This window comes from Panulirus ornatus, chromosome 58 (genome assembly GCF_036320965.1).
Source record: "Panulirus ornatus isolate Po-2019 chromosome 58, ASM3632096v1, whole genome shotgun sequence".
Taxonomy (NCBI): Eukaryota; Metazoa; Arthropoda; class Malacostraca; order Decapoda; family Palinuridae; genus Panulirus; species Panulirus ornatus.
In genome coordinates this window covers 12,273,503-12,297,573 of record NC_092281.1, presented here as the reverse complement: position 1 = coordinate 12,297,573, position 24,071 = coordinate 12,273,503, and the positions used below count along the sequence as shown (strand labels likewise).

General features: G+C 35.9%; 1 protein-coding gene across 2 annotated transcripts in view; it reads left to right on the top strand.

The window, feature by feature from the left end:
* Positions 1-22,707, top strand: part of LOC139766515 (protein phosphatase methylesterase 1) — a 36,159-nt gene extending 13,452 nt beyond the window's left edge. The window contains exons 5-10 of one of the 2 annotated variants that reach the window (XM_071695242.1): positions 2,534-2,660; positions 3,466-3,531; positions 6,561-6,750; positions 9,071-9,236; positions 9,668-9,800; positions 18,983-22,707. In XM_071695242.1, coding sequence (XP_071551343.1) covers positions 2,534-2,660; positions 3,466-3,531; positions 6,561-6,750; positions 9,071-9,236; positions 9,668-9,800; positions 18,983-19,157 — 857 coding nt within the window. In that variant the 3' untranslated portion in view covers positions 19,158-22,707. Of the gene's footprint in view, positions 1-2,533; positions 2,661-3,465; positions 3,532-6,560; positions 6,751-9,070; positions 9,237-9,667; positions 9,801-11,460; positions 18,772-18,982 lie in introns of those variants that run through there. The other variant, XM_071695243.1, reaches the window with a different exon arrangement.
* Positions 22,708-24,071: the final 1,364 nt, after the last annotated feature.

The window sequence follows — 24,071 nt, the reverse complement described above, 5'->3', positions numbered from 1 at the left end:
CGAATTTTTAAATTTTTTGTGCATATGGTCTAATATTACTGGACATTTGCATACTTTACTTAATCTACATTTTGTAATGATGTGGATTTATGTAATTGTGTCTCTTGATTTAAGAAATCCCTAAATGGCACCAAGATTTATTTGTTGCCATGCACACAGTGATACAGAGTGTAGGATTGATTATTATATTTCAGAGGGTAATGCTATGCAGTTTAGAGGCTTTCTTACAAAAACTATGTATTCCCATTTATGAAATGTGAAATACAACACGTGGCTGTAGAAAACATCCTGTTACTTTCACACACACACACACACACACACACACACACACAAAACCAAGGGTGCTGACAATTTTTTTAGAGGATATACATACTCTGCTTTTTTTTTTTTTTAACCCCATCCCTCACATGTGCACTGTCATTAACATTAATCATAACAAAGTTCAGAGAAGAAAGAACATGCACCTAACCAGAGTACATTGTTGAAAAAAATCTGGCTTCAAAATTTTCTGTATGTGGGTCTGTTTCTTCCTTTTTGGCTTCTGTCATACTTTGTCATAAAAAATACTGAAGTAAGAAATATGAAGAAATGATATGTGAACAAAATGTAAAGTAATAGACAATTAGATGTCTTTATGTGTGATCATGAATAGATTATACAGTCTTTTTAACTTTCCCATGTGAATGTTCTGACAGTACCTGACTCCTTTCCCTCCTCTGAGTGTTTGTCAGAGTGCCTAGCACTGTTTCAGGTGTGATATACTTTAGGCTCCAAGTAATTTTGAACTTAAGTATTAAAAGGTGAATATTATGTATGTTGCTTATTGTGTGGCGTCCAAAGGACACAAGTTATCAAAACAAAGTTCACTACAACCTTACAAGCTTTTGAACTTTCCAGGTGGATATTTTTTTTATTCACTTTCAAGTCCTGTTTAGTATGTCACCAGAAGTGTAACATTAAGCAGGATTTAGGTACCATTAAAAGCCTTTTAGCACACATTTGGGAGTCAATTTCATTTATATGTAAAAAAAAAAGATTTAATCTAAAAAGTTATGTTAGTATTGTATAGAGACCCCTTGCTTCATTTAAGCAATCAGAAGCTTGCTTCACTTATCCTCCTTCAGAATTTTTAGAATGTCTTAAGTGGCATAAGATAGTACAGTAACATTTTCATCTTTTTTTTGTTAAAGGACACAGTAATCTTCACTCAGATGATATTTCTAAAAGCTGTATCTTGAGTGATGAAAAATTTCAGGTTCAGGGATTTGTTTCCTACCTCGTTAGTTTTAAGGCTTTTGGACATTTTGTTTGAAGAGGACTGCACATTTGAGCACTAGAGCTATGGGCAGTGTATCCAATCCTGGTGTTTTACTAAATTTCTCGTGGTTTATTCAGTCAAGCTATTTAAGGTAGGTAGATATAGCCTTCCATTGTTTGCATACATCTTTAAAAAGTTCTGTGAGTGATGATAAAGTTGATGCAGAATTTCCTTTACTGGTCTTCAGATATTGCATTAAGCTTGTATCCACTTGATATTCTGGATAAGGTTAATATTTTATCTGATGTTTAAGTTTTTGTTTTCCTGGAACAAATTTCAAGTAAGCTCATTTTTATGTAGTATGTTATTATGTCACTGAAGGTCGCTATTCATGGAGACTCTTTTTCTGTGGCCACCATGTTGAGGGAGTTCTCAGAGGAGACAGACATCAGAGATATAGATAGAATAGTAACAGGTAATGATGAGTGAGTATTTTGATGGAATGCTGAATTTCTTTTGATGATAGGTTGGTAGATGTATTGTGTTAAGATCAGGGAGGTATAGGAAGGGAGGGAATCATAGAAAGTAGTTTGGTGAAGAGAGAGGACATGGTGAAAGACTTGTATAATAGAATAAGGTGAGGTGGATGGTATTTTAATTCAATTTCTAAAGAAAGGGGGTGACTGTGTTCTTGATTGGTTAATCAGAATTTTCATTGTATGTATGGATCATGGTGAGATGCCTGAGGATTGGTAGTATGCATGTAGTGCCATTGTATAAAGGTGGGAGAGGGTACAAAGGTGACTGTTCGAACTTCAGAGATATAAGTTTGTTGATTGTACCGTGAAGCTTTTATGGGCAAGTGGTGCATTTGAGCAACATGGTACAAGGGGGCAATCTGCTGTCAGTGGACTGAAATGGATTGAACCAGGGCACAAGAAGCAGCTGGGGAACCTTGAAAAGGTCTCAGGATCCTGGTTGTGGATAGAAGGCTGTGATTTTTATGCATTACTTATGATAGCTAGTGTGGATGTCTTCCTAGTGCTACCTCACTAATGCAGAAATCGGAGAACAAGTATAAAAAAATGACACCAGGAGAACTGAAGGAAAATTATGATACTACTACCAGAAGAGTTAACCTTGATAGACTATATAAGAGGTAATAAAAGAATATCAGTTTAAAGGATTGATAGAATAATGGAAAAATGTGATGGATATGATAGTTTGTTGAACAGTGTCTGTATTACTTTATGTATCATCATGATATTTTTACAGGTTTGGCTGGTTTAGTTGTAATAGATGTCGTGGAAGGTACAGCAATGGATGCCCTCAGTTCTATGCAGAGCTTTCTTCGGGGACGTCCACAGAAATTTAACTCGCTTCAAAATGCTATTGAGTGGAGGTATGTTTTTCAGTGGTTTCTGATGGTAAAAGGCAGGAAACTTATGTTCAACTTGAAACTAACTTTATGTATTCGTCTTTTTCTACAACTCTTAATTTTGCCTCTTTTTTATTTTTTCTTTTAGTGTCAGAAAAACTGTGCCTTGCTATCTAGCAGGTTCTCTTGGATGACAGCACCTTTGAAAAAATACAGGACCTCCCAGTTTCCTACAACAAGGACCAAGGCTCAGTTCCCATTGCCATGAGTACAGCTTTTATTATTCTAGTCTACAGGCTGAGCAGTCTTTCAGCTTTTTCCAAGAACATATGACAGAGTCTTATAGGGAAAATCCCTCATTTTTTGCTCCTTGCTCAGTTACTTCTTTTGGAAAAGTAATGCAGGAAGGGAGGACTATGACATGCAGGGAATACGTGGGTAGTATTCTTTCTCCCCTATCCCCATATATCATTTACTTCATTTTATTTTATTCATTTATTTATTTATTTATTTATTAATATACTTATCTTTTTTCGAGGAAAGTCAATAACTTACCAAACTCAGATATTTGTATATCCTCCCAAACCATGACTTTTGGTTAGGGTTTGAGGTGTATTTAGGAATTTGGGAGGAAAATCAAGCACTGTAATCACATCACACAGATGCAATGTCAGCAACCCAGAATTATATCTTTTTTCCCTCCTATGAATTAGACAAAACTCAGACATTACTAAATTTTAGATTGATCAAGTTCTGGGGGATTTGGCATTCAGAATGTATGGATCTGTGAAGATTCACTGCACTGATATGTTGATATGTGCATTTTCAGTGTACGGTCAGGACAAACCAGAAATGCTGAGGCAGCAAGAGTCTCCATGCCTGGACAAGTGAAGAAGTGAGTATTTTGATGGTGTTTGTGCAGACCCGGTAAAGAGAACATTATTGATTATAGCTTATGTATCTGAATGGTATTTTTCTGTTGTACAAGATGTGTGTGCCTGAGTGAGCAGACTGTAGATTTTGATGTAACTGGAATTTTTTTGTTTACGTTAGATTTGAACCTTTTGTGATTTTGAACCACTCAGTTAACCTACCATATTCTTTTAGAGAAGGATCCTGTTTTGCTTTACCCCATCATCATACATTTTCAGCAACTTCCATGATAATTTGGTATTCATTTTCTCTTGTCAATTTTACTGTGGAAATTTTTTGTTGTAGAGGGAGAGTGGAGAAAAATGAGGTCTTTCTATACATTTAGTATTTTTCTAGCTGTTATAGATTATAGATTATGCAATTGAAGGAGACTGCAGTGTTGTTTCCTATTTTTGCTAAAGCTTATTAATTTTCATGCTTTCATCACAAGGTTTTTAACAAAATTTCTTTTGGTATTGACCCAGAAAGCAATAATATTCTTTGTGTATTGGGAATTGCATCTAGTGGTGCAGAGTTGGTTACTGGAATTGCTTGTGCAAGTAGTACTAAAGGATTAATCATTGTCTCAGTTAATGTCATAAGATTTTTCTAGTAGTAACATGCATTCCTTGCATAAAGGAATGCTTGTCCTAACTTTGATGTATGGATGTGAAACCTATGTTTATAAGTGTCAGGATGGTTTAGAAAATAAAGAGTAGTATTTAAAGTTAATAGGTTTGGAAAAAATTCTTGGTTTAGGGAGTAAGATTTTGCAACATGTTCCACATGCAAGTTTTTGGCTTTTATAGTTAATTTGTACTGCTCAGTACAGTTCTTTAGTTTGATTTGACCTATAGATTATCATATTCCACACCCTCAGCATCTCAGTGAATGCGTGGCAGCTGAATTAAATTTTGTGCCTTTGACTGGTACTTCATACGCCCCTTTGTGCTGGATGTGCCACTTGTGCACTACTACACAGATAGCTTCAAATTTGGTAATTTTGATGGTCATCTTCCTCGTGGTACCATCTTCACCTTAGCTTTGCCAGGTTCATTGGTAAGGATGAAGGCCCAGGGTCTCTGACTGCCTGCCTGTCTTGCACAGTTAACTTGTCACTATTATATTGGTTGATATCGTCTTTCACCGCCACTCTGTTCTCTAGTCTGTTTACATCTATCTTTATATGTTTAGAATTCCCAACTTTTCTTTTATGATAATTTGCTCATTTCTCCGAAGTGTTTTATTTCCTGTTTAGGCACTGTACAGAGAAGAAGATTTCCACCCATGGGGCCCCATCTCTTGAACATTCTCTCCCATCTTGCAACTTTTTAAACTTCTATATGCTATTGGCAGTTACTATTTATTCATTCAGTTTATTCCAATTATCCATCACTCTTACACTATAGAATTACTTCTTTATATCGTTCTTCACAAGTTTTTTCCTTAATTGCATTTTATGTACTCTGATTATTCTCTCCTTACATCTTTTGAAGATCTGTTCATTGTCTACATCATCAATCTGGTCATTCTTCATTCTTCTCTTCCATGGTAGGCAGATTAATAGCTTCTAACCTTTCCCTGTAACTCAGCTTTCTTCATTCTGGCACCATCATTATTTTCCTCCTTTACTCCTTATCCAGTAGCCATTCTTGCTTCACTGTGTAAGATAATCAAACTTGAGAAGCATATTCCAGTTTTGGCCCAGTTTAGGATGTGAGCAACTAGCTGAAAAACTCCTCCATTTATATGAATGCAGATCTAATATTTGCCAGCAGACAATGTCACCTTTATTATTCTCCTAAAGTAGGACTCTTAGAGATAGGATAGGGATAATGCCAAGTTTCACGCCCATTTCATGATTGATTCTTGCAGTTCATTTCCCTCTAGATGATATTTATATTTAGGAGTTCTCTCTATGTCCCATTCTCATTAGTTTACACTTATGTGGGTTGAATTTCATTAACCATGTATCAGATTAATTTTGGAGTTTATTTAGGTCTTATAAGTTCATGCAGTCCACTTCATTTTTTACTTCCCTCATAACCCTGGCTTCATCTTCAAACATGTTTAGGTAGGATTCCATTCCTTCTGGCAAGTCAATCTAACAGAAGTGACATATTACAGATTGATAAATAATACATGCTGTTGTGACAAAACTTTTTTTTCCTTCCCATTCCATTTTCCTTTTCAGGTGTAATGATGATCAGGGTTCTACAAATTGAAGTAGTAAGAGCTGTTAGTGTAATAGTAACAAGATTATGCTTGTATCAAACAAGAGCACTGTATTGGCAGGATGCTTTGAACTTGAATTACATGTTGTAAGCTATATGTACCACATTTTCTGTGGAACCCTGGGAGAGGCCTTATGGTGCAGTTATTCATGACAGCATATACAAACTAGGAAATAGTAACCTTTTGTTTCTCCATTTTTTTCTACTTGAGAGGCTTATTTTATGCCAGAGTCTGGGTAGTTTCTTCTATTTACCCATTAGTTCAGATTTTGCTTTTAAGATAAGGTATGATTTTTTTCCTATCATATCCTGAACAAAGCAGAGATCTTTTGGTAGAGAGGACTTGTTTGTATAATGTGAAAGTTTGTAGGATGGGAAATTGAGCCTGTCTTTCAACCCACCTTCAGTACACCTGAATCATATCTGACCAGGAATCATATGAGAGCTATTGTTTGCATGTAGGTGGAGGTGGCATTGATATTATTCCATGCTGGTAATTTTTGCTCATGTTACAGTTTGTGTACCTTTTTAAAACATCTTTTCGTGTTTGCATATCGCTAAGATTTGCTTTGTTGAGTCAAGTCACAGATTCTTTCAGATTATGCAGTGTCATATAACTCGGCGGAAAGGCTGTTTGTAGATTATAATCTGGAAGGCATATATAGACAAGGCATATTTTTATTCTAATTTACAGAATAAAGATTGGACATGCATTCTGAGCATGCTGATTATCTTGTTATTTTTTAATGTTTTTTTTTTTATATGTGATGATTCATAGCACAGAGACTGGTTGCTGTGGGACTGCTGACGTTGAGTCATCAATTGACAACAACAGTCATAGTCAGAACCAGAATCAGGAGCCATCAGTAACAGTTCGGGCAGATGTTATCCCAGAGGAAGGTGGTGAATCTGATAATGGTCAAGTTACAGAGCCTACATCAACATCAGTTAATGAAAACCAGTTGCCGGTAAAGTTAACAAATATTGCTGATGCTTGTATTTTGAAATATGAATTGAAGGTTCAGGTATTTGCATATAGGGAGAGGTAGTCCTTTGTGTATTGTTGATAGTGTTTGTGAAGTGATGGATATTACTAGTATGTGTGCAGAAATATATTAGAAAGACTAAATATAGGTAAAAATTCTTACTTTTGATAGCAGTTGAGACATAATATATAACCAACTGATAGTTAAAAAGAGATTCAAACAGATATAGATACAAACTACAAATAGGCAGAAATGAACCTTATGGAATGTAGAGGATTATTTTGAGTAAATAAGTCATGGGACAACTATATACTGATGGCTATGTAGAAAGGCCCAACAGGAAAAGTGATAATGTGAAACAAACATTAAATATCTTGGAATTGTCATACATGAGATATTGCAGTTCAAAGAACATACTGAGAAGATAGCACTATTGAACCACATATTGAGTGGTATAGTAATGAGAATTTCCTTGCAAGATACAAAACTACTGATGAGAATATTTAGTGTGTTCATGTGCAACAATGAATACTGCAGTTCTGTATGGTCACCATCCAAATGAATAGGAACACACAAGTTAAAGAAATAACAGAAGCCTTCTACAAACAAAATTAAGGTGATAAAAGAATCAAGTATCTTGAAAGGCTGAAAGAACTTGAACTTTACAACCAAGAAAGAACAGAAAGATACATGATTATTTATGGATGGCTGCAAATAGAAGAGATGAAGGCCAATATTATGGATGCAAAAGCCTCTCAGCAAGGAAGAAACAAATATATTAAATCTGCAAGAATACCCTAGAATATACTAAAAAGGTAACAAATAGAAATATACAAGAGCTCTACTAAAGAGATGGAAAGAATATTCACCTTATTGTAGTTAAACTTCAGGTTTGAGAGGGATGGAGTAATGATGTGAAATCAGGCCTGTAAGATGGTATAGATGGTTACACAAGAAAAGTTGTGGCCTCTTAATAATGGGTAAGTTAACTGAAAAGATCTTTGGTTTTAATTATCAGTGCAAGATTGATAATATAAAGTTTAAAGTATTAATTTAGTGATTGCATATGTACCAAGAAATGATAAAGAAAAGGTTGAGGATGCTTTCTTGGGAGAACTTGGAAGAAAAATAGAGGATGTATACAGATGATGCTGTGTTTTTACATGATTGGAGAAATTGTATAGAAGAGTGAGCAATTTGATGATGCAGAGAAATTGTGTAGAATAGTGGGCTAGTTTGATGATGTGTTGGAGGTTGCTGGAAGTAATGTGAGTGAAAGAAAGATACTAGGTTTCTTAAAGGAAAGAAGGTCAGATTGTAAGATCAGTCTGCATGGTAAAGAACTAGAAATTGTAAATGAGTGTAGATATCTGGGATTGAAGTAGTAGTTGGGAAGCTGAAGTTGAAAGCAGTCATGCAAGAGAGTAGAATTGGGGTACAATATAAGTTCTGGTGAATGGAAAAAGAATTAAGCTTAGAGAGGGCAAGAGGCTTGCGTGAAGTGATACTCATTTTAATGCTGAGTTATGGATATGAAACTCAAGTATATATAGGTTAGGATAAGCAGAAAATAAGAGCAGTGTAGGTGCATAATGTGTGTGGGATAGTTGAAATGAGGAGGATACATAGAATGAAGATGTGGGAAGGATATGTGTTGTGAAGAAATCATTAGAAAGGTATTTGGATGTAAGTCTTTTTGGTTGGTATGGTCATGTAGAATGCATGACTGATGATATAGGCTGTTCAAGAAGGTATATTGCAGTACATTCAAAGGTAGAGTGAGTAAGAGATGGATATATGAAGTAAGAAGTTTGATTAGGGCTAGGGATATTCAGATGAAGATGTTAGAGGTATGAATGGGAATAAAATGCAATGAAAGCATATTGTATACAAAAGTGCTATGTTTGGTCTCTACTGATTTATCACCTTACTGTGTAAAGTGAAAAAGAAAGTGCTTCTATGAATGTGGAGGTTTGTTTCACTGTAACAAACTGGAAATGGCTTGATGATGTCAAAAGAAGAAAGAGGTGGGATGATGATCTAGAGGCTGTGTATAGCGACCCACCATCAAATTGAGAATGGAGTGATGAAAAATATTTTATGCCTGAGTTCCATTATGCATGAATATTGTATTGGGAATACAATGTTAAAGATTTTTCTATTTTTGAATTGGAAGAGCCATAGTACATTTTTTTCTTGTCAGATTATCAATGTTTTTTGTTTTCCTTTACCAGATTTGATGTATGAGTAATTGTTTACATGGTTTAGTACTTTAATTCACCTCAGTCATTATAACTTTCAGATAAAAAAATATACATGGCGAATAAATTTAGAAGAAACAGAGAAATTTTGGCCTGGGTGGTTCCAGGGATTATCAACAAAATTCCTTGCAACTTCTCCTGCTAAGATGCTGTTGCTGGCTGGAATTGACAGACTTGACACAGACCTCACTGTTGGACAGATGCAAGGTATGTTGTCTCTGGCTTTGGGAGAAGATTTCAGAACAGTGTTTGGTGTAGTTCTTTGATGCAGTGATCAGTATCATAATTTTTTATCATTATTATTATTATACTTAGTCGCTGTCTCCCGCATTAGCGAGATAGCGCAAGGAAACAGACAAAAGAATGGCCCAACCCACCCACATACACATGTATATACATGAACGCCAACACACGCACATATAGATACCTATGTATTTCAACGTATTCACACATACATACACCCATATACATATATACACATATACACATTCATACTTGCTGCCTTCATCCATTCCTGTCGCCACCCTGCCACACATGAAATGGCACCCCCCCACCTCCCCCTGTGCGTGCGTGAGGTAGTGCTAGGAAAAACAGCAAAGGCCACATTCATTTACACTTTTGGATATTGCAATTTGCAGGAAAGTTCCAGATGCAAGTGTTGCCTCAGTGTGGTCATGCTGTACAAGAAGACACCCCAGACCGAGTGGCTGAGGTGTTGGCAACCTTCCTCCTTCGACAGAGACTTACGAGACCCAAGTCAGAATTTCATCGGTAAGGAGGAATCTTTCCTTTTCTTTCATACATGTTTGCCCTTTCACACATGAGCAAGGTAACGTCCAGAACAGATGTCTGAGCCTTAGAGGATAAAGATCTTTGGCTCTTTTCTCTGTTTCTTCTTTTGGTAAGTAATACTGGAGCTACTGCTCCTCTGAGTTGCTTTCTGCGATGCACAGGAGAGACATGGGTAGTATTATTTATATTTATTTTTCCCCTATCCCCAGGTCACTCACTGGATTCTTTTATGACATTTGATTGTTGAGTAAGATGACTGTTTTATGGCATTTGATCTTGAAATAACTGAACTCTTGTATGACATATGATCTTTAGATTATTGGACTCTTATGACTTATGATCTTTGAAGTCATTAGACACATGACATATATAACACTTAACAACACTAACTCATACAGCTCATTCTTTAGAACTCTAGATTTACCTGCGGTGAGCACCATGCACTTTTGTCAAAATATTAGAAGGAATATATAGTCGTAGTAGTAGGTAGGTATATTTAGGTAGGAGTATTAGTTGGAAATGTTAGGTAGAAGTAGTTGGTAGGAACATTAGGAGTGGGCATTAGGTAGTAGTAGTCAGTAGGATCATGAGGTAGGAGCTTCTGCAAACACTGTCTAGAGTTGCCTTTCGTGCTTCACCCTTAACATGCAGCCGGCTGAGGGCAACTCTGGCGCAGTGTTTGCATAGGTTCCTACCTCCTAATGCTCTTTCTGACTACTTCTGCTCAATACTCCAACCTAATCTTTCTACCTGAATGTTCCTACCTACTGCTTCTACCATTTTGCCAAAAGGCAGGGCTAGCACATATTGCTCACCTGAGGAAAATTTAGAATGAGCTGTGCAAGTTAAGTGTTGTCAGGTGTTGCATGTGACAACGAAAGATTGTATTTTTGTGGACAGAATGCTGGTGGTCTTCATGTGGGTGAAGCAGAGAGAAAGACAGCTATCTGGGTCAGAGAAGTGCAGCTTGACATTGTCTAACCCTTTCTCAGTCTAGTCTGTCTTAGTTATACTTTATTTCTTGTAAGCAACATCTTGAATGGTTTGACAGTTAATGAATTTGGAATTCAATCAGTTTTTCTTATGAATAGTAGGTATGCTATAAAGATACCTCTGAGGGGATGTTATGTTCTGTGAGGCACTTGCAAAATTTGGATCAGTTGTGGAAGCTTTTGTATTTTATCAGTTTTGGAAATGTAGTAAATAGAAATTTATGAAAGACTTTTTTTAATGCAATTATTGATATCATATATATTTCAACATGTACCATTTAAGGCATTTGGACACTTAAGTGTGTAGAAATGGTTAATGACCAAAGTATAAAAGGAAGATTCTTCACTCAGGGAAATGCATTCAGGATGACGATGGATAGGCACTTTGATATAAATAGAGGGATAAATTTAGTCTGAGTGCCTTTTTTTTTTTTCAACCATGTAGTTACGCTGTCTTATAGAAGCATAAGACAGGTAATACAAGGTATTGAAGCTGAAAGCATAACTGGATTCTAATGAGTAATTTGATGACTAGATTTCAGTGGAAACATTGCAAGCAATCTATGTTGTATGTAGCTGTTTAGTCAGGACATTATAAGGTACAGTATTTTGGAATGGTCATTCTAACCAAATATTCTATCCAACAGGAGTTTTCCTGCTTGCTGATGTGAAGCTCCAAGGAGATGGGGAAGATATTTCCCATTTGTTCAAATGAGTTGTTCATCAGAGCAAACTATAATATTCTTTATGTTATACTTTCTTTATTACCTAGGTTATGGAAACCAGTAACACAGTAATTTTCATAAATGTTGGATGATATGCACCCTAACAGTTTTAAAGTAGTTTTTGGTGATTATTTCCCCTATTTGATTGTACATGTGGCAGAGTTGCTATTGCTCCTTCCCCCTCTCACTTTTTTTGTGGTGGTGTTACTTTGTATCTGTTGCAGACTGTAAGTGAAAATGATATTCATTGAAAACTAGTCCAATGAAAATTTGTGCACTGTATTTATGCATCTCACCTACTGAAGAGGTCAACCGGTAATAGAAAATTTCCCCACTAATATTGCATTTCATCTATGCATGGAAATTAAATAAAAGCCATTTGTTATTCAAATGAAATTCCTCAGGGTAGGTAGACATTGATCACAGGTTGATATCTGTTTAAACCATTTTGAGTTGAAGGTCTCAGGAAAGTAAGTATTTACTGTCTGATGTTATATTTAATTCATGTTTAATGTTTTAAAAAGTATAGTTCTACCATAAGGCTTATAACTTTAGGGGAAATGTAAACCATCCATAAATAGTGCTTTAGCTATGATTTCTGTAATGATTAATTTGACTTTATCTAGAGGCAGTGTGAGAGGTTATTGATTTTGGTTGGAATCCTTATTGCTCCAATGCTGTAGGTTTATATTGAGATTAGACATTAGGGTTAAGTGCTTTATCTTTCAGGTTTCGTTATACACACTTTTTGCTCGCCTAATACTGTGGCTCCCACCTCCTACCATCTTTGTAGTCTGGCTATATATTTAGCTGCCGGATTGGAAATCACTAGTTGAATATTTTTGGCTGATATGAATATTTGTTATATTTGTATGTCCTTTTTGATAAACCAATGAACTTTGGGGGGTATCTGAGAGGCTGATACCATCACCTTCTTGTGCAACTAAAAGTGAAGGCTCACGAGTTCAGTTGACAACATTATCTTAAAGAGAATGTTAATTGTTTTTCCATGCCCGTAAAGATTGCAAGTTTTTGAGATTTTAGAATGATGATGGGTAATCAGATTCCAAATATATGTCAAATGTTATGAATAAAGACCAACATAATTTCCTTGTGATGTATTAAGTGCTCAAAAATTCACTTCATGAAAATATAACTGAAATACAGAGCTCCCATGGCAACTGTGGGGGTTACGTTCCTTTTAGATGCCATGGTTGGCAAAACTGCAGTTGTTGAGGGTCTAGGCTTGTGGGAAATAGGGGTTAGGGGTAGATACCCTTGAGAGATTATTTACCTTAAGCCCTGTAATGAACACTCTAATATTAAAAATCAGCATTTTATACCTCAGAAATATGTTTATTCTACAAAAGAAGCAATGTACAAAACTGCACAGAAAAGTTGTAAAGAAATAACTTTTTATAGAATGATGGTAGTACATTACCCATGATGTTATGCACTTGGCCTCTGTACTCCTACAAAGCAGCCAGCCAGCAAAGCTGCACAGAGGCTGCCTTATCTATCATAATGGTTCATAGTGTTGACTCAGTAACACCAAAATTCTTCCCAACAGATGCTGCGGTTTTACCATGTGCAATGTAGTTAAATAGGTCCACTTTTTGCTCAAAAGGACTTTACTTTCCTTACCCTCTTTGAGGTAGCATAAATTGTATTACTAGCTTTATATTTAAGGATAAAAAGCAGCAAATGAATTAAAGTTATCAAAAGTTTGAAGTAAATTGAGATCACTTATGGAGTTCCTCACTCGGTGAGATTCATAGTGAGACAGAATGACACAGTCAAGGCACAGGCAGTGATGCTTGGGTGATGTGGGTATCTCACACACGTATAACTGTGTGCATCTTCTTGCCATCTAAGTGCTGGATCCTGCAAGACTTGGCTAGAAGTAGCCCATGGCCACCATGATACTTGCCAAGTGGGTAGGAAAAATACCATGGATACTCAGAACTCTGTTGCAGTTGTAGAAATGTTATATATTACCTTTGGTGTGTGCATTCAAAACTGCAGTTGATGATACTGGGGTAAGCAAGGGACCTCTGTACATTGGAAATATCTTTGTTAAAAACTAGCATCAACATGTGTAGTTTTAGATGACAGTTGTTTACTGGATTACTTGCTCCAGTCTTTGGGATGTTCTAGCTGAAACACATACTACAAATGAACTATTAAATAGCCAGCCTACTGCTAGTTAGAAGAGAGAAGCTGGAGTGTTCATCTTTGTGAGCTTGAATTTCATATTATTGAATGTGGGGTAGTTTGGTAATCTTTGGATAGTAACTTTTATGTTAGATGTAGGTATCAAGGTGATATCCTCTTTCCTCGATCTGTAATGTCTTGCATTTCTTTCATGTACCTTTGTGAACTGTTGATATCTTCCTCCCTGCTGGTTCCCAGGTAGGGAACTGTGGCACTGATATCTTTTTTTCATACATTTGCCCTTGAAAAGTTGCTTTACAGGGGTGTTGACATGGATTTCATCCATACATATTGTAGGATTTAGGACCAGAGGGTACAACATTTATCCAACGTTACAGACTTTGAAGCAAAGAAATTTCAGTCAAGATTTGTCTTACATGCAAGCCATTGAACTTCTTTATTGCAATCCATTTTTGTGGAGGATTTCTTTCTTTTGTATAATTCTAATGAATTTTGAAGGAAAAGGAATATTCATGAAAAGCCATTGTAACTTCAGGTTATATGAGTACATCTTCATTGGGTATTCATGAATTGAGAAAATTTATTTCAAAGCATTTGTATTCTTTATTTTAAGTTTCTGGTTATCATATTTACTTTCCTAGTTCTCATATTCACTTTCCAAGTAACTGGCACAACTGAGAATTAGATGGGTAAGATAACTTACCAAAAATAAGACCTGGTCATGAGCTCTAAAAAGATAGTAACTTTGGTACTACCACTGGAACAACACTTACTAGGCATATCCTGAGTGAAGGGTTCCATGATTATAAAAGCTATAAGGAAGTTGATGGCCAAGGAAACAAAACATTCAGATTCTGTGGTCATCAGCAGATTGTTTCGTTATGCCCATTATATAGGAACAGATTTTAGGCTTAGCATTTAAAATGCTTTTGTTTGAATCATTAAGGTGCTATGTTTATCTGACATTTTACTTATTGAGCTGCATATGTATACCTTTAGGAATCAGTTGTTGTTTGTGCTAATGTTTATCAAGAATCTTTGAGATGAATGATTCACACTAAGTAAGGTCATCTTTGCTCTTCATTAGATATATTTTCCATAGTACTTTTTAAAATTGTGGCTTATAATTTTGTATGCATTGATGTCATCGAGTGGGCTTTACTCTCTGTCTGTTTGACTCAGTCCAGTTTGTAATGCAGGTCTGAAAATGATTTCTTTCATTCACTCATTCAACCCACCTTTAATTGTCTGTAACTTTTGTCTCCCCATGTCACCATCCATCACATGCCTCTCTTTCAAAGCTCAAATGGCCTTATAAACATTATAACACATAAGTGACATCAACTACTCACAAATATTCCCCTGAGTTATTTCCTTGAGGCTATTAAGTGTGAACACTTCAATGTCATTTGCACCCACAGAGAAGCTTAATTCAAAAGAAACTATTAAATTGACACTCGCCTGCTCAGCTCTGGATGATTATTTTCATAAGTTTAGAAGATGATAATTGCCTTAAACCTGGTTTTTTGCAATCTTGTTTGATGTGAATGAAAATTGTATGAAGACATGTTAAGGGTAAAAGCCACATCTTAAGGGACAGACCTTAGAGAATACTGTATATCTACCTTTTTTATGCATGTCCTTCAAGTTGACATACAGGGTTAAATATAGGGGTAGGTCCCCATAATTGCAAGAAAGATAATTCTAGCAGTACATGCATTTAGACAGATAGAGTTGGTTTGAATAGAACCAACTATAACATTTCTCTATACAGTGATTCACCCCCATGTAGATGAAAATAAGACAGTGAGAATGTTTAGTTAGAATTTCATAATTGCCACAAAATCTAGTAACTAGACTATTCTAGAATAAGGGTATGATTGCGTGGGGTGAATTTAGGATTCCCACTGATAACCTGTAAGTGCAGCCTAAATTTTTGATAGAACACATGTTCACACACAATTGAAACTTGCAACACTGCCCAATGAAAAGCCTTTTACCTTCAAGTTTGGTCATGTATAACCCTTAACTACTTAGATTTCCCATTATTAGTGCATATGCATAGATAATTACAGGTACCAATACACAGCCATAAGAAGGAGTGACTAGAATTGCATTAGTTTGTGTCACTCTGACTAAAGGTGCCAAAATGTGTCTTGGTTAGTGACTTTATCAGTGTCCTAAGAACAACTCTCTTCTCCAGCCTTGATTAATCCATCAAATCCTTAGATTACAGCTCCACTCATGTTATTCAAGGATATCAGTAGCTTCATTACTTTCATGTCGTATTACATGCACAAAACAGTGGATGGTAATCTTTAAATGTTTACCTCTCATTTTAGTTAAAATAAACTAAATGAAATATTTCCTCTTTGATCACGTAAAAATGTGCTGGTATATGAAATTCATGTTTGTTAATGAGGAGCTTAAAACTTTGCAAATAGAAACAGGGGATTTCATGTTCCAGGTGGAATATCTGGGTAAACACTTAAGTGACGATTTCAAGAACAGCAATTGGCCATCAGTTGGACAACTTGGACTGTCTTTTGGGTGATTTGAACTGTTTAGGTTTGTTCTAGTGATTTTTTTTTATTATGGCAAACTTAATAGTTTTGGTTTGAATTTTGCAGCATGAAGGTCAATTCACTTTTCCCAAGGTGAGCTTAGTCATTACAACTGAGGGAAACAGCAAACAAATAAATATGAATTTATTGGTGAGGTGAAGGTTGCTGGAAGTAGGACTGCCCACACCGATGTATACAATGAGTTATTGGTCTAGAGATATGAATATGTCTTATGTTTCGGAAAAGATAATTCTGGATTTGGAGAATGAAAATTTGGCAATAAGGGAGGTGAGTGATCTACAATTGTTGAGGGCATTGAATGTGGTGCAGAGCAGAAGTTAGAATTGAGTTGATATATGGAGAAAAAATGCATTTAATGAATGACAGGTTTTAAATTTGATTGAAGTGAGTGGGTGAAGGAATGAAAGGAAACCATAGGCAAGGTGTGATGGCAGGAATGCATGTGAGGTGAAATTATAATTAAATGTAGAGGTATGAGGTTCCATGGATCTCGAGAAATTATGTTTTTGTCTCAACTTTGAATAGGAAAATGGCATATTAGATGTAGTAATGCATGATGATTTCTCCATCTGAAGTTAAGAAATTATCATCACCTACTGTTGATAAGTATAAAGGATTTCCTTTTTTTTATGTATCTAGCAGCTAGTTTTGAGGCTCATAGATGATGACTGACTGTGTACCAGAGGTTATTGAATCACATAGATCCCAAAATACACTTTCATGTTTCTCATTAATTTACACATGCTGTGACGCAGGTAGATGATGCCATATTCGTAATGCTTGGGACATAAACCATGTCAGATTTTGGAATTTGATCATTTTTGAGTTGCTCTGCATGGAGCGTACAGATAAGCCAGTGATACACAGTAATGCCAGTTACGTGCTGTGGTTCATACAGTATACACAATGTTAATAAAAACTGTAAGGTAAAATTTTATCATATGATCATAAGCTACAAGCTTGTGAAAACCAAAAAAAGGCTTGATAGAAGGAATGCCAGTGATATGCATTAAGGCAACTACACACAATATACACATATTTCATATAAAATCTTTGGGACACAATTATTTCATATAAGTGTATGCTAAATATGTATTAAAACCAGAGAAAATGCAAGTATAAAACTTTTTTTTCAAGCTTTCAAAGTGTTCAAATACAGTAGCTAGTTTTTGGAGCATTTTGGTTTTTGAGTCACTGGAATATGGATCATCTACCTGAACCAGTTTCATCAGATTTCCCTGTGCTTTGTTTCCATTCATTTTCTTAAGTTACATGTAAGCCAGATCAGCTAATAGCATAGAAAACATATTCCGATTTTATACCACTTAATCTTGAGGTTCCTGGTAAAAACTATCAGATACTGAATTATTTTGTGGTTGATAATGGTTCATGTACTGTCATGTGTTTATCTCTTGTAAGTGCTCCACCATATATATGATGATGTGCCATTCATTTGTTGGTATAGAGCTGAATTCAGTGTTTGTGCTGAAATAAAAGCACTTATGAATTTTCACTGTAGGTGACATTATTATGCACTGAAAAGGGATTTTGGATAAGTTCCAGTAAGAAATATAACTTATCAAAAATATTATCCACTGAATGTACTTCAGTTGCAATTTGAGCAGCTGTGAAATATAGGTTTAGACTTAAGAATTCATTCCCCATATAATGCCCACGTGATTGTAATTTAGTATGTAGGGAATGTGCTCCTCTTTTATACTATATTTGTGACACACTTTATTTACTTATGTGATGGAAGCTATTTATTTTTTAAATGAAGAGGTAATTTATATAAGCAATAAAGCATTTGATTTATGTGATATGATTAGCAACCAGAATATTTAGGAAGGTTGTGCCTGGAAAGGGCATTTACAAAATAGTTTGGTCTTCATGTAGAGATTTTTTTATTCTATCCAAGAGTATTTTGTGAAGGGGCCAGCCAATGTGGCACTGTGGGTTTCAGTATGCAATGAGAGTTCAAGAATCTAACTTTACTGTTTTCACTGAGCAGAATCCTGTTGGTTAATATTTACCACAGGTTTTACAGACTATAATTTTTGTTTCTTGAAATAGTTTGATTTAAAATCTTTCTATGGTAGTAACCAGTTACTCTCATAAAACAAGAAGATAACATGTCTACCCACTGTGAGCCTCATATTTATGCCTGACCAGCTCTTTGAACACCTCATATATGTAATGTGTCATTGCATAAACCATATGTTAAGGTGTTTTGTCCTTTGGTTTGCTGGTAGCTTCTCACTTTCATAAGATTTTCTCTGGTGGTTGGACTCCCTAATCATATTGGAAGCATGATGATTATATGTGGATGTCAATTTCAGTATCATGAATGGTCGATATATGGTGAATTATGATTACAGAGTTAGCCATATTATCTTCCTGGGCTCATGGGAAATGCCTCCTTGATTGTTTAAAATATATGCAGACAAGATTATGTAAATAAAAATTATATAGATGAATATCTTTTAGAGCCTAATATGGTTTATTACAGCATATTTTTTTTAGCTTATGATGTTTAATCGTAACGAACATTCTGTGGATTTATTATAATTTATTAAGCAATCATATTCACATCTTATTTTGTACATGATTTTGAAATTACTTATGTATGACTAAAGCTTGTTTTCTTCTTAGCTGAATTGTATCAGTATGCCCATCGTTTTCAGATGGATCTTATTTACCAAGGATTGGCTGAAAGTATTGTATGGAACACAAGGTGGGCTACATTTTGTTGGAAGTCTGTATGGCACCGTAACTCAATTATACCATGAGGTTATATCATCCATAAGAGACAGTGAGTGCAGAGGAGCTGGTGTAGACATTATCAGTTTGAACTACTGACTAGTCCAAGTGCTGTGAACCTATGAACTCTTGGCAGACGTAGTTTGTATGTATTTGGGGGTTGAGGTTTAAGTGTTTTTTGTTAGTGTCCTAGATTTTGCTTTTATCTTTTTATATCGGATATGTAAATTGATATAAAATTTGTTAGTTATAGTATTAATCCTTTTACAACCCCTTCACATTAAGCAAAACAGTGTAGGGAGTAATATTGATTGTAATGGCTCTGCCAGGATTTGAAACCATCCTTGAAAGGATGATAAACTCTTAGGGTGAACTGTTTTGCTTGCATGAAGTGGAAGTGATTTAGGATTCCTTAAGAGATCATTTACTATAGTGCAGTTACTAGTTGCTAAGCCACAAGTCGGATTCAAACCCAGGGAGGGGTGTTCAGCTGCCTTGGCCAAGTGGGGGTTAAAAGATGGATCCACCAGTCACCTAGTGAGGCATTCGGCTACCTTGTCGAGATAGAGGTTAAAAGACATTCACTGGTTGCTTAGTGTTTTTGTACTATGTCCCAACCTAAGCTTATTGGGGATAACATGGACTTTCAGTCTGTTGCTGCACCAATTTTGTGATAGATTAAAGTCAACTTGAGGTTGGGACATAGTGCGAGAACACTAGACGTCTATGTCTTATAACCTCTGTTTGGCTAAAGAAGCCAGATGTCTCTTAATAATTACATTACTAGACTTTGCCTATATTATGTTACACTGCAAGTGTAACATCATATAGGCAAGGATTTATCATCATTAGGTGATGAAATAGTCTCATCAAAGAACTTTTAGCATTAGAGTAGTCCATCCTGTCCATGCTACTGAGTGTAGTACAGCCTTGTTTAAGGGGTCCTGGGGCCATAATAAACCCTAGCCTAAGTCAGGGTCCCAGTTTATCAATAATCTCCAAGGGAAGGATGAACAGTTGGATGAACTGCAAGCTGACTGCTATGCCCAGGACTTAAAACCTGGTGTGAAATCAGTCAATATTGCTATCAGTTACTCCATGCAAGTCCACAGATCAAATATAACAAATTGCTAGTTAATTTATGAATGCATTAAATGAGGTTTATGCTCATTTAATGAATGTTTATATCAATAATCCTATATGGTAATATGTAATGAGAAAATCTCTTCCATGCATTTGGTAGCTTACTGGTAAAAATGTTAATTTTGTAGGGTTGTTACCTTTCTTACTCCATACATGTTCAGTAAGATTTTTTCAGGTTCAGTATCACTCATGCAGATTCTTCAAACAATGTAGAAAAATCTTGTTACTGAATGATTCATTTTTTGGAAGAAAACAAGTTTGGAATGTTAAAAATATGTGCAATTGCATATCCTTTTATGTCTTGTTGTCACAAGTGCTGTACAACTTTTATTAGGATAATTCAGGTTTACCAAGTTATTGGTTTTACGAAAGGTTGCAAATTCATGAAAACAAATGTTTCCTTGGCCTATTAAATCTTATTTTTTGGTAAAATAACTAATCTTGAAAATATCTGAGATTAATTGTAAAGTTCTTGTCAAATTTGTCTTGTGTTTGCATGAAGACATGCATAGCAGGCCCCAAGAGTCTTCATACGAGTTCTAATTTTCATAGGTTTACTTTAATTAATCTGCCAATACTGTCATTTGTATGGCTAGGAAATGTCCCTTATTCTCTGTAGGTGCTAGAGACTACCATTTTAAGGAAGCAACTCTTGAAGTGTAAATAAATGTAAATGTGTAAAATGATGTAAAATGTGAGAATATAATTGTGAAGTGATATTTCATTTGGTGATTGTGGGTCACAAGGCTCCTCCCTCACCATCTCCACTGGGGGAATATATGTCAGAGGTGGAGGGAACGAGGAGATGTGGGAGACCAAATTGGAGGTGGAAACTTGGAGTGAAAAAGATTTTGAGTGATCAGGGCCTAAACATGCAGGAGGGTGCAAGGAATAGAGTGAATTGGAACGATGTGGTATACCGGGGTTGATGTGCTGTCAGTGGATTGAACCAGGGCATGTGAAGTGTCTGGGGTAAACCATGGAAAGTTCTGTGGGGCCTGGATGTGGAAAGGGAGCTGTGGTTTCAATGCATTATTACATGATAGCTAGAGACTGAGTGTGAACGAATGGGGCCTTTGTTGTCTTTTCGTAGCGCTACCCCGCACACATGAGGGGGAGGGTGTTGTTATTCCATGTGTGGCAGGGTGGCGATGGGAATGAATAAAGGCAGACAGTATGAATTATGTACATGGGCATATATGTTTATGTCTGTGTGGGTATATATATGTAAACATTGAGATGTATAGGTGTGTATATTTGCGTGTGTGGACGTGTATGTATATACATGTGTATGTGGGTGGGTTGGGCCATTCTTTCGTCCGTTTCCTTGCGCTACCTCGCTAACGTGGGAGACAGCAACAAAGCAAATAATGATCTTCATCACTATCTCATAGCCAAGTAAGCAAACAGCTTATAGTTATGTTAGCTCACATTGTTTATACATATCTTTTACTTTTACATGTATACCTTTCATAAGCAGTAATAAGTTCATCATCAAGTTTGCTTCAGAAGCTCACCATCCTGCTCTACCTCCACTCCTCACTAGGGTCCCTGCATGTACATTTACTTTACTTTTACATCAATATGATCCATTTTTAATGGGATATAGACAGCTTGAAGCCCTGTTTTCGTTTTTCTTATGCTATATTGTAATTGATGCATTGCAAAGTCACCTGGGGTTTGACGGTTGTCATATATCTATGCCATGTATTTTGTGATTTCCTGTAGTTGGGTGTCTGCTAACGAAATGTATAAGCTGTACATGTCTTTTCTATATTTTTCTCACAGATATCCATAGTAAAATTTCTTTTCTGTGCCTGTGACATTCCATAAAAACGATTTTAAAGTGTTTCACTTTCCATTTGCTTACACGAGTAAGATTTAAAATTAATTAGTTTCAGCTGAGTTTTCCAAATCTTAATTTTATGTTCAACCTATATTAGACAAATATATAGTAATAAATTACAGACACAACAGAAATATGTCTTACTTTGTGATGCAGATCAAGTTTGTACATGGGAGAGGTAAACAAAGGAACTGAGCCAGCTTCCATATTTGTTTGCATGTTGCCTGTGGAAACAGATTACTGAATCACTAACAAGAAATCATGGAGCACTTAATCTCCACATGGGTTTTCAACAAACTAGATTACCAGGAAATATAAGTAATTAGCCACCACTTGAGCAGGAATGAATAGGTTATCCCTCAAATGATCAAGACTTAACAGATATTCAAGAACATTGAAACTATAAGCATCAGCAGGTAGCCAGGAATAAAATCAATATACTTAACTGGGTAACCAAAGGAATCATGGGTCTACAAGGTAACCAGGATAAAGGACAATAATTGCTATCATAAAAATACCTTTTATTTACCATTATCAATGACATATCTACATGCACATAAATGATTAAAATTAAATTTCCGAACGTCAACTGATCTGCTGTTAATGCCTCAACTTTCATATTTCAGTTAATAAATGAAATATAAATGGAAAACTTTATATGTACATAAAGTAAAATGCATGTATAATTACCTATTTCTACCATACTCTCCATGTGAGAAGCTATAATGTACATGTTTGTTTGTGTGTGCATGAATGTAGGTGTGTGCATGTGGACTCATTACTTTCATATGGTTATACAAATGTTACCATTAAATGGTATTCTAAAGAGAAAACCTGACTTTTATAGCTGAAACCAAGAACCTCAACCACTGTTGCTTCCTTATTACCACAACTCAAAAGATAATGGCTCTGAAATTTGAGAAGGAAGGTGGGTATAAATCCCATCTTATCAGCAGATTTGATCTCTTAAGAACTCATTAATATTAACATTTTATATATATATATATATATATATATATATATATATATATATATATATATATATATAATATATATATATATATATATATATATACGGGAGTGGGTGGAGGCAGCAAGTATGAATTGTGTACATGTGAATACATGTATTTGTCTGTGTATGTATATATATGTATACGTTGAAATGTATAGGTATGTATATGTGCATGTGTGGACGTGTATGTACATACAGGTGGGTTGGGCCATTCTTTCATCTGTTTCCTTGTGCTACGATCTCTAACGCAGGAGACACCGACAAAGTAAAATAAATATATATATATTTACCCTTGTTTGCTGTAAACATATTAGGAGCGCCAGGTACAGTTGAAGGAAAGACCTCATTCGCTCACATTCATTCTCCCACTGTCATGTGTAATCCACTGAATCCACAGCCCCCAACCCACCAGGCTTCAGACCTTTCTAAGGTTTTCCCCAGCTGCTTAATATGCCCTGGTTCAGTCTACTGATGACACTTCATTCCCTGTACGCCATGACACTCCAATTCACTCCATCTGATGCCACGCCTTTCACCCTCCTGCATCTTCAGGGTCAGATAACTCAAAATCTTTTTCACTCCATCCTTCCATCTTCAGTTTGGTCTTCCCCTTCTCCCCAGACAAATGTGAGGCTCACACTCCCACTTACACTCTGAACATTATCCATCACTACAATAATACAAACACAGTTTCAACACATGTGGAGACCCCTCCTGCACAAGGTGAAACTACCATAAAGAAGACTCTAATCACTTACTCCACGATTGCCTTGCATTTTCTGTGCATAGATGCATACGCATCACCGCACTTTATGATGTGTGGTCTTAACTGGTGGACATGGCCAGCTTCCTGAGTAGTGCAGGAGCCTCATAAGGATAGAAAGAACTCTGATACAGGAAGTAAGATTACATAAGATTCTAGGAGCACTGAGGAATGTATGAAAAAAGAGGTCATTATCTGGTAAGAAGTAAAGGGGAATGTTTTGAAGGTATAGTAGCCCCAGTGTTGTAT